This window comes from Glycine max, chromosome 17 (assembly GCF_000004515.6).
Source record: "Glycine max cultivar Williams 82 chromosome 17, Glycine_max_v4.0, whole genome shotgun sequence".
Taxonomy (NCBI): Eukaryota; Viridiplantae; Streptophyta; class Magnoliopsida; order Fabales; family Fabaceae; genus Glycine; species Glycine max.
Genome location: NC_038253.2, coordinates 30725046 through 30737086, shown reverse-complemented (window position 1 = coordinate 30737086; position 12041 = coordinate 30725046). Strand labels below are relative to the sequence as shown.

Genomic DNA, 12041 nt, shown 5'->3' with positions numbered 1-12041 from the left:
TTAATCCAAACTCAAATTAGATTTCCACTATACATATAGAATTCTTACAAGCAATCTTAGTTCCCACCCCAGAAAAAGAGACTTAGGCACCCAATACTAGGGTTCTCTGTGAATAAGAGCCTAAGAGAAACCTACCCTTAGTCCAAACTAGAAACACCTATTCTAGCATGCCTTTAAAAATTCATGCATAAACAAGATAAGTGTAAAACCATACACAACAAAGTAGATTTAAAGATACATAAACCTGATCAATCCTTTTCACAAAACCTTGCTTTGACTAAATAAGGTGTATTCTCAAACTCAAGAAAGTAACACAACTCACTTATCACAAAAGACCTTCATAATCAAAATATTTGAAGTTGTGAGTTACTGTTTCTAAGCACTTTTCTTCTCTTCTTTCTTTAAGTAATAACAGCACGTGATCCTAGCTCAAACAGAAGCTTATTTCATTGTGTTATTAGAGAGAACACAAGCTGGCTAATTATAGAGAAAACAGTTATAACCATTTGTAATCGATTAAGTCTACAAGGTAATTAATTAATTAATTCAATGAAGTAATTGATTAGATTATCTTTCTAATCGATTAAAGTGTTCTTCTCAAAAACTGGAAACAGCTCAAGAACAATGTTATCGATTAGATACTTAAAGTAATCGATTAAAGTGTTCTTGTTCACTTCTGAAACACTTATAGAAAGAGAAGTCATCGATTATATCACATGGTAATTGATTAAAGCAAAGACTCCTGAATAAACCAGTCATTGTCTCAAAAACAACTATGTAATTGATTACGATAAGGTTGTAATTGATTAAACTGATACGAGACATAACTCTGCAAGCTTAAGGCAACTTGTGTAATCAATTATGATAATGTTGTAATTGATTAAAATAGAGATTTTTGCCTTCTGAAGAAATTTTCTAACTTTAGAAATTTTCTTCTCACTCACACACATGATGATGCATGATGCACCAAAGATATGATATGGACCAAGATGCAACATTCAATATAACAAACAATACAAATGTCACTAAGAGAGTTGGACATGTAAAAGACAAAACTTCTTCAAGCTCTTCTTCAAGCTTCAAGCTTAAGTCTTCATGTTGCTCCCCTATCTCTAACATAATGTTGGCATGCATTATATTGCATAATATGATTGTTGAAGACAAACGAGATACGTTTAGTGGTAATGTCGATGTTGATAATGGTCACGTAGATAATGACATTTCAAATGTTTGAAGTATCTCGTGGTGCTCCTCTTGACTTTGCTACATACTTGCAAACAAGACGCATTATGCATACAAGAAGAATTCATCAACAACTTCAAGCAAACTTGGTAGAGCATATTTAGGAACGTCACAACAATAATGAAATTTGATTTTTCTTTGACATTAATGTGTTGCATTTTTTATTATCAAATTTATGTATTTTTCATTTGTTTAACATTTAGTCATAAATAAAAATTAAATTTATGCTCATTTTCCTATTTGTTAATATTTATGAAAATTTTCTTCCATGTTTCATTAAATTTAATTATTTATAATTATATTTAATTTAATAAATATTTAAAAGTGAGATCCATGTGGACCTACAAAAAATTATCTAAGATCCCAAAATGAGATTTACCACTAAAGGGAAAAAATGAGTGAGATCTTCAATCCTACAGGGTAATGTGGGATTCACCAAAAAATTATCTAACATCCCAATTTAGAATCTACCACTAAAGTTGTTCTAAGGGCTCAATTACTAATAATAGTCCTTGAACTTGAGAGTTTTGCTTAGGACACCAGCAGATTTGCTGGCACACCCAGCAAAATCTTCTAAATACCCATTATACCCCTGGCTTATAAGTATCGGTATCCTTCTTCATTTTGCATCTGAGCTTTTGCGTTCGAGCTTGTTTTTGTTTTTGTTCACCATCATTTGTTCCATTCGTTCTGTGAGAGGCTATTGGCGAGAGTTAGTCGTTCGTTGTTGTGTCATCTTTGGTGGTTGGTCGGCAAGTGATGGCCATGGCAGTGGTTGGTTTGGTCGGCAAAGGTAAGGTTTTATTATTTTATTTTGTAAATTGGTAATTCGTAAGTTAAATTAGTTTTACGGATTGGTAATCCATAAAATTAAATAAACTTATGGATTGAAAATCAGTATTAGAGTGAATTTGTATACTTCTTACGAATTGGTAATCCATACGAAGCTTACGGATTGACAATCCGTATGCTTCCTACAGATTACCAATCCGTAAGTAGTATACGGATTCCTAATCCGTAGGAAACATACGGATTCCCAATCCGTAAGGTTGATAAATAAATTTTTTAATTATGTTTAAATTTAATTTTTTAAAAAGTTTTTTAATTTTTTAGTTAGAAAAATTACAATTGATAAGCATAAAACAATTAAATAGATTTAATCAGAATATTCATCTGATAGTTATAGTTTGTATACTAAGAAAGTAATATTTAGGGTTTAAAAATTTAGAAAGAATTTTTGTTATTTGTTTTTATTTGTTTAACTTATTATATTAATAAGTGTAGTAAAAAATGCAAAAATTATATGAGTATAATTTTGGTGTGGTTAGGGGTGTTTTATTTGTTATTGAAATTTTGAAATATTTTGTTAAGATGGATGAAGATCAGTAGATGTATGATAGTGTAATGTCCTAAGGAGTTTATATGAATGAACAAAATGAAGACAAAGGTGATGTGAATGAAGAACATGTTGATTGTTCTGATGCATTCAATACTTCTCAAATATTAATATGATTTATCTTTATTAAAGTAATTAAATGAACATTAGTTGAAAACTAAAGATGTATAGATTGCATTGAAGGTGTTTGCTACCCATGATGATGTTCTGCAATGGGCTTGATCTGTTGCTTATGAAATTGGATTTGTGGCAGTGATTATGAGGTTAGACACAAATAATGGTATTAGAGGAAGGACCTCATTTGTTTTAATTGGTTGTTAAAGGAGTGGTCAGTATAGGGCCAAGAAGAAGGATTTGGTAAGAACATGTACTGGTAGAAGAAAAGATGGGTGTCCATTTAAGCTGCATGCAAAACTAGTTGTGGGGGGCGAAGGATGGATGGTGAATTTAATTTGTGGGAGTCACAATCATGAATTGGCAAAGTCTTTAGTTGGACATCCATATGCTGGTAGACTAACTAAGGATGGGAAGATAATTGTTGCTGATATGACAAAGTCAATGGTCAAACCCATAAATATTCTTCTAACGTTGAAGGAGCACAATGCCAATAGTAATACAACAATCAAGCAAATATACAATGCAAGAAATGCTTATCGTTCTTCCATAAGAGGCAATAATAATAATATGCACCAACTAATAAGGCTTATTGAACAGGATCAATATAATCATTGACATAGATTAAAGGATGAAAATGTTGTGTGTGACATATTTTGGAGTCATCCTAATGCAGTCAAATTAACCAATGCTTGTAATTTGATATTTTTGATAGACAGTACCTACAAAACAAATATGTACAAGTTGTTGTTACTTGATATTGTTGGTGACACCAACAGGGATAACATTCTCTACTGCATTTGCCTATTTAGAGGGAGAACGTCTGAATAACGTTGTTTGGGCTCTACAAAGGTTTCGTGGTCTTTTCCTCAGACGTGATGCACTCCCTGGAGTTATTGTTACCAACAGAGATCTATCATTGATGAATGCAGTAAAAATTGTATTCCGTGAGTCTACGAATTTGTTGTGTCGGTTTCACATTGATAAGAATGTGAAGGCAAAGTGTAAAACCCTTGTTGGTCAAAAAAATGCATGAGATTATGTAATGGAAGCCTGTGGGAGTTTAGTGGATTGTCCTTCTGAGAAACAGTTTGATGAGTGTCTTAAGAAGTTTGAAATTGTTTGCTTACCATGGCCAATGTTTATTGACTATGTCAACCAAACAAACATAATTCCTCACAAAGAAAGATTTGTTAAAGCCTAGACAAATAAGGTCATGCACTTAGGAAACACGACAACTAACAAGTATGAAATTTTTAAATATATAAACTTGTCAGGTTTTACGATTGAATGCATAAAAAAATAATGTGTTTCTTCTATTGGTTGTGTATCTCATATGCAGGGTTGAGTCTGCTTATTAGGCCTTAAAGAGACTACTACAAAATAGCCTTGGAGACCTATGTAATGTTTGGGAAGCCATGAACAACATGATCACACTGCAATACACTTAAATTAAGGCATCTTTTGAGACAAACACACATGTGGTTGGACATGTGTTTAAAATTACCTTATACAAGAGACTACTTGGCATGGTATCAAGGTATGTTTTAAATCAGATTGTTGCTGAGTTTGAGCGTGTACATTGTGCTGGCAAAAACCCTTCTTGTTGTGGATGTGTGATGAGAACTACTCACGATCTTCCATGTGCATGTGAACTATCCAAATATGTTGTTGGTACCATATTACTTGAGACAATCCATATGTTTTGACGGAGGCTAAGTTTTTCAGACCTAGGGTTATCTAAGCCCCAAGTATGCATAACCAAAGAGATGGAAACCATTTTCAAGTGATTTGAAGAGCTTGATGTTTGTGGCAAAGTTACTTTGAAGAGTAAACTTCGGGAAATTGCTTACCCTGATCTATGTGTGCTCCTCCAGAAAAGGTGAAAACAAAAGGTGCTCAGAAGAGACCAATGACCAAGCAACAAAGATCTACAAAGCGTGATCCCTCGTACAGGGAGTATGTTGATGCATTTACATTCCATGTAGAATAGTAATTCGTCAGTGAAACGTAGTGCATCATCATCTGAGCAACCATTTGAAAGAAGGACCATGTCGATGTTGGATCAATTTCATCCATGCATTCATGATTCCATTGTAAACATTTCTGATGTGAAAGCTGATGGTGATTGTGGATATCATGCAGTTGCTGCTCTATTAGGTATGGGTGAAGATTCATGGTCATTGGTGTGTAACCATTTGCTTAAAGAACTTCCAAAATGATCTGATGACTATATAAACTTGGTTGGTGGTATAGATTGATTTGAGGAATTAAAGCAGTCCCTACTTATTGATGGATCATCCATGGTATAGTATATAACTTTAATGTTACATGTTGTTCGATTATATTTGCATTCGCTAAATTCAATTTGTTGACTATTACATATATGTTACCATGGACAAGTGGATGAATATAACTGACATGAGATATGTCATTGCATCAAGGTATAATGTGATCCTTGTCTCTCTCTCACTCCGACAAAGCATGACATTTTTTCCTCTTAGAAGTCAACCACCAACAAATTCTTCTATGCATCGTGTGATATGTATCGATCAAGTGTATGGTAATCATTTTGTTCAAGTAAATGCATGAGTCATCCTCTCTGTGTAATTATTGTGAAAATATTTGCACCATGGTATTTTAAATGTGTATGTTCTTATATAATAGGTATTTCTAAGGGATAGTTGTTCGTTACCGCCAGTAGCGTTGTTATGGTCTACACATTGTCATCATTAGGCAAAGCAGTGGTCCACACCATATATTAGTAGAATGCAACAGTATACAAATTTTTCAAGGTTGAATACATAATATGTTGATTTAGATGAAGATTAAACATTTACCTACTTGTGTGCTTGTGATCTAAAATGATAATATACATGTGTTTCATTCGAGTTAACATTTACTTACTTAATGTCTTTACGTCACATTGAATCCATTAATCACGTTATTAGTGTTACTTAAATAATTAAGTTGGTTTCACTAATTAGGGTTACTAAAAGATAAACATAATAATGTAAATTCGTTATTAATTTAAAATTAAAAATATAACTTAAACAATTAACGTTCTTCAATCATATAAAATAAGGTAACTAAAATAACTCTTCATGCATCTTCAATGTGTTGCCTTTGTCGCGACCGCATATATACATTGTGATCCGCAATCACACCTCTAGCGATCTGCAAGCAGTCCTCCAAGATATCGTATGTCTCTATGCCTTTAGTGACTATCCTTAGGTTGAGCAACCGCTCCAACCTTTCAGCTATTGCTTGGCAATCCTCCTATGACATTATTAAAAACAAAAACAAATAATGTTAAGGGTTAATGAATGTTCACATAAATTTAGTAACAATTAGATTTGAAAACGTATTTTACCACTGCATGTCGAGGCGGCTCTACACCAGCATGTGCATCTTCAGCTACTTCATTCATACCCATTGTTGCTACTGGATGCTGAGTAACATGTGGTTCGACAAATGTGTCATACTACTACACGTGGGGCTGTCTAGGAGGATCCCTAGGCTGTGCCAGACTCATAAAGGGATGAGATATTAAGTAGAACCAATCCATGTAGTCTGGTGAACACTGCCTAAGCGCTACACATATCTGACCAACTAGTGCAATGTATTTGGAAAACTGAATCCATCTATCATCAATGTCTTCTATACAGAGAGAAGGAGCAGTAGGGTGTGGAGGAATGGTATGCACATACCCAAACTATCGAACAACCCTCTTCACTTGGTGTATGACAATAAACAGACCCCATCTAATATGTCCCAAAAATAAACAGATAACCTCAAACTCTATGAATGCACAATGGTGACCATACGAAATCCAACATACAGCATCAGACGTCAATCTATCCAACCGCCTACGATACATCGATACTAGTAATGCCTTTCCAGACTTCCAACGGTAGGCACGTGGTTTCCTCTCATCATAATCCTTAGCAGCAACAACATAACAATTAGAGGGAAAGTGCTCATAGATCCAGCATTACACATATTTTCCAAACAAATCAATTAAACACATTTCTCAATATAGAGTAAACAAGTAAATATATATTTTGAATAAAATTTCAAATGACCTATAAAAGTTTGATATATCCTGCAAGCTGTCTGGTCGTGCTCTTTGATGCATCATTCAGATTGTCATACATATGCAGCGGTGCAGCATATGAATGTGTGTGGCACTCTTGTTAGCAAAGAGTGTGCAACCAAGAAGATGCAACAAATACACCTGAGCTGCGGGTGTCCACTGTGTTGTGTCACATTTGCTCCGATATACGTCTCGCAGCCAGGAAAGTCGAACATATGCCCCATGGCATTGTATTGTCTCAGCTCGTGCCTCTTCAGCACTTACTTCAAGCAATTCCACTAGTTGCAAGATGGTATCGTCCACATGAAGAGACTCAAAAGTATGGAACGCGCCTGTAATGGGCAAATGCAGCAACATTGCCATATCATCCAAGGTGATAGTCATATCTCCTACTGGCAGATGGAAACTACTAGTTTCCTTATGCCACCTCTCCATGAAAGCAAACATAAGTCCCTGATCACCAGTGTCCAACAAACATGTGATCAGAGGACTTAATCCTGTGACAACCACTAAGCCTTCAATCTCAGGAGCATAATTTCAGCTCAAGACGTTCTTGAAATGATAATATAAATCATTTTAACAAAAAATAACAATTACTTACGAAAATAACATTTATTTAAAATTACAAATACCTCTTCTTGCTTCGTCTTCCTTAGTTTCCTCCGCGTCGTCGTCGTTGAGTTCTTCTGTTGTCGTCATTGAGGAGTCTCCACCGATTTGTGCTGCTTCTGCCGTCAAGGTAAGCTTCATTCTCGTTGTTAATGGCTCCTGGTGGTTGGTTTGTTTTTTGCTTCATATGGATCATATGATCTGTACGAGTTATACGGATCATATGATCCGTATGTTAATTTTTTAATTATTAAAAAAATGAAAATTTATTTTTTTGATAGTTATTTTATTTGTAATTGTAAATATATTATACGGATCATATGATCTGTATGTTAATTTGTTTATAAATATATTTTTTATCAAATATAAATATATTATTTTATTATTTGATTGTAAATATTTATTGTTTATTAGATAAATAAAAAAATAGTTTATTTTGAATTATGATTTTAAATAGTTATTTTATTAGTAATTATAAATATATAAATTTTAATTTTGTTTTAAAAATAGGTATTGTTTGTGTTTTATACAAAAATAGTTTATTTAGAATTATGTTTTGAAATAGTTATTAATTTTAATTGTAAATATATTAATTTTGTATTTGTTTATAAATATTTTTTTTGAATGAAGTATAAATATATTATTTTATTATTTGTTTGTAAATAGTTATTGTTTATTAGATAAATAAAAAATAGTTTGTTTTGAATTATGTTTTTAAATAGTTATTTCTTTTAATTATAAATATATTGGTTTTATTTTTGTTTTAACTCTAAAATAATTTTTTTATTTAGGAATGATTGTATTGTAATTGATTTAAGTATTGTTTGAATTTTGACAAAAAAAAATTATGTACGTAGAAATTTGCAGATTATGGTTAGAACTAAAGGTTTAGGTCGTGTCTTATGCAAAGTTATAGGAAGAGCCCTGGGAGAGAGGATAATTGTGATTCAGATTATGTTCCACAGCGGCGAAAGCCCACAGCATCCTCACGTAGGCAACGGGAAGCTGCCACTGTTGCTAAGGATGCTCCTCACGTGGATGACGCAACTGAAGAGGTATTCCAATATGCTGAAGAAGTTGTTGATGATGCTGAGGGTTTTCTAGGCAGGTCGTGTGACCTATCAGTGTTGACTGCCTATATTGATCATGTTGCAGTCATTGTTTGGAACGGAGAGGTATTTATAGTTTTTAATAAATTATATTTCAATAAGTATTTGTTATTATTGTTAAAATTATTTTAATTTTTTTAGGAACGTCCTGAATTGAAGCTATCCTCCTATGGAAGGAAGGTTCAGAAATTTGGGAGGCCTGCTGTTGAAATTGAAGGGCTAGTCGCTGGCACAGGATTAAGTCCTTTGATCGCATGTTCATTGGACACTGGCGATTGAGGACTTATATTAGCTTTTGTCGAGAGGTGGCATAAAGAAATGAGCATTTTCCATCTTGCAGTAGGAGAGGTCACCATCGCCCTCGATGATGTGGCCTATTTGCTTCATCTGCCCATCATAGGCGCATTCCAAAACTTCGACACTTTTCATGTCGACTAAGCGGTGTTGATGTTAGTGGAGTTACTTGAAGTCACTGGAGATGAAGCTAGAGCTGAGACAGTACAGTGTCATGGGGCATACGTACGTCTATCGTGGCTACGAGAGATTTATCATAGTAAATGTGAGGCCGGATACTGAACTATAGCAGCTCGAGCTTAATTCCTACATTTGTTAGGTTGCACTCTTTTTGCTAACAAGAGTGCAACACACGCGCATGTCGTGTTCTTGGACGCCTTCTGAGACCTCAGTCAGAGTGAAAGCTACGCATGGGGAGTTGCCGCCCTAGTGCATATGTACGATAATTTGAATGATGCTTGCAAGACGACAGATAACTTGTTGGATATATCACACTATTATAGGTAATTGTCAATGATTGTTATTTAATTGATTTTAATATTTTTTTTATATGTTTATGCAAATTTTTTTTGTTATGATCAAATTTGTGTAATGTTGGATTTATGAGTATTTTCCATTTATTGCTAAGGCTTTTAAGGACTCGGACTATGATGAAAGGTCACCATGTGCCTACCGCTGGACATCTATGAAGGCATTACCAGCATCGATGTATCGGAAGCGTCTAGATCAACTGACGATAGCTAATGTTTGTTGGATGCCTTACAGTGACCACCGTGTAGTTCGAGAGTTTGACCTCATTTCATGCTTTTCTGGACATATCCGATGGGGTCCCATTGTTGTCATACACCAACCAAAGAAGGTGGGGCGGCAATTTGGGTATGTTTAGACGATTCCTCCATACTGTGTGGGTCCAAGACTGTGCTTCGAAGACATTGATGATAGATGGATGCATTTCTCCGACTACCTTGCATCGGTGGGCCAGATTTGTGTTGTGCCTGGACAATGTACACCGGACTACATGAACTGGTTCTACATGATTTCACATCCATTCGTGAGGCCGACACATCCCGGTGATCCACCGATGTCCACCTGTCATGCAAGATGAGACATATGTGGAACCAGATATGCCTGAGTTCCCGGTGGCGGCAGCATCTATGGAGGAAGCACCTGCACAAGCACATTCTGATGTGGAGCAGCCTAGATATGCAGTGGTAACATTTTAATTCATGTTATTCTTAATTTCATTTAATTTAATTATGCAATATGGTAATACCTTATGCGTTGTTGTCAATGTCATAGGAGGCTTGTGAAATAATTGCAAAAAGGTTGGAGCGGTTGCTCAACCTAAGGATAGTGACTCAACGCACAGAAGCACACGAGGTCATGCAATAATTCCTAAGGATCGCTAGGGGTGCCACTGTGGATCGCAATGAATATGTGAGGTCGCGACGAAGGCAGCACACGGATCATGCATAAAGACTATGTTTGTCATTTGTAGACTATGTTTATCATTTTATTTTGTTTGACAACATTTTTGTTTTACCAATTTTATTTGAATTGTTTTTAATATTATTATTGCCAAGCATAAATCATTTAACCCTAAAGCATAACACTAAACCTAGGTTTTCATGTCACACTTAACTCTAACAATACACGTAAGACTAAACCCTAAGTAATATAGTAACCCAAAACAGTGAACTTTAATGTAAGAAATAATTATATATTAATGTAGGACATTACAATGTCATTGAAGCCTAAATGTTCACTCTTCACTTAAATCAACATAGTCTTTTTTCAACATCATCAAATTTCGGTACTGATGCATTCTACTAATATATGAAGTTGGCCACTGCTTTGCCTGAGGATGACAATTCCTAGACCATAACAAAGCTAGAGGTAGTAACGGACAACAGACTCTTAAATAAACCTGTTACACAAGCACAAACAATTTCAAGTTATGATAACATAATTATTTTCATTAATTTAAAAATACCATTACAATGAATGTACCTGAACAAAATGATTGCCAAAGACATGACCAATACATATTATGTGATGCACAAAAGAATTTGTTGGTGGTTGACTTCTAAGAGGAAAAAATGTCATGCTTTGTTGCAGAGACAATGATACAAGAATTACATTATACCTTGATGCAATGACATATCCCATGTCAATTATATCTATCCACTTATCCATAGTAACCTGGATGAACCAGATATACGGATGACATTTATTTAAACTAAATTTAAAAAAAAACAAAACATAAATTATATGCCATGGATAATCCATCAACAAGTAGGGACCTCTTTAATTCCTCAAATCTGTCTATGCCACAAAAGAGGTTGATATACTCATCAGACCATTTGGTAAGTTCTTTAAGCAAATGGTTGCACACCAATGACCATGAATCTTCACCCATACCTAATAGTGCAACAATTGCATGATATCCACAATTACCGTCAGCTTTCAAATCCATAATGTTTTCAATGGAATCATGAACAAACAAATGAAATTGATCCAACATCGGCATGGTCATTCTTGGAATGGCATGGTCAGAAGATGATGCACTACGTTTGACTGAAGAATTACTATTTTGCACAAAATGTAAAGGATCAACACACTCCCAGTAAGACGGATCGCGCTTTGTTGATCTTTGGTGTTTGGTCATCGGTTTCTTCTGTGCACCTTTGGTGTTGACCTTTTCTGGAGGAGGACACATAGAGTTAAGATCAGGGTAGGAAATTTCCCAGAGTTTACTCTTTAGAGTTACTTTGCTACAAACATCAAGCTCCTCAAATCACTTGGATATGATTTCCATCTCTTTGGTTAAGGTCACTTGGGGCTCATTTAACCCTTGGTCTGAAAAACTTAGCCTCCGCCAAAACATATGGATTGTCTCAAGTGGGATGGTACCAAGACTATATTTGGATAGCTCACATGCACATGGAAGATCGTGAGTAGTTCTCATCACACATCCACAACAAGAAGGGTTTTTGCCAACATAATATACACGTTTATACTCAACAACAATCTGATTTACAACATACCTTGAAACCATGCCAAGTAACCTCTTATATAAGGTAACTTTAAAAACATGTCCAACCACATGTGTACTTGTCTCAAAGGATGCCTTAATTTTAGTGTGTTGCAGCATGATCATGTTGTTCATGGCATCCCAAAC

General features: G+C 34.8%; 1 protein-coding gene across 1 annotated transcript; it reads left to right on the top strand.

Moving 5' to 3' along the window:
* The first annotated feature begins 9044 nt into the window (after positions 1 to 9044).
* On the top strand, positions 9045 to 9746 carry LOC106796682 (uncharacterized). The gene is made up of 2 exons (XM_014769595.1): positions 9045 to 9125; positions 9489 to 9746. The coding sequence occupies exons 1-2, from the start codon at positions 9045 to 9047 to the stop codon at positions 9744 to 9746; spliced, it is 339 nt and encodes a 112-aa protein (XP_014625081.1).
* The last annotated feature ends 2295 nt before the right edge of the window (positions 9747 to 12041 follow it).

What these genes read in the sequence shown, in the direction of transcription:
- LOC106796682 (XM_014769595.1), top strand. Translation starts at nt 9,045, where the DNA reads ATGAAGCTAGAGCTGAGACAGTACAGTGTCATGGGGCATACGTACGTC. An exon ending in AGAGATTTATCATAGTAAAT is followed by an intron (nt 9,126 to 9,488) that starts GTGAGGCCGGAT and finishes TTTATTGCTAAG; the next exon opens with GCTTTTAAGGACTCGGACTA.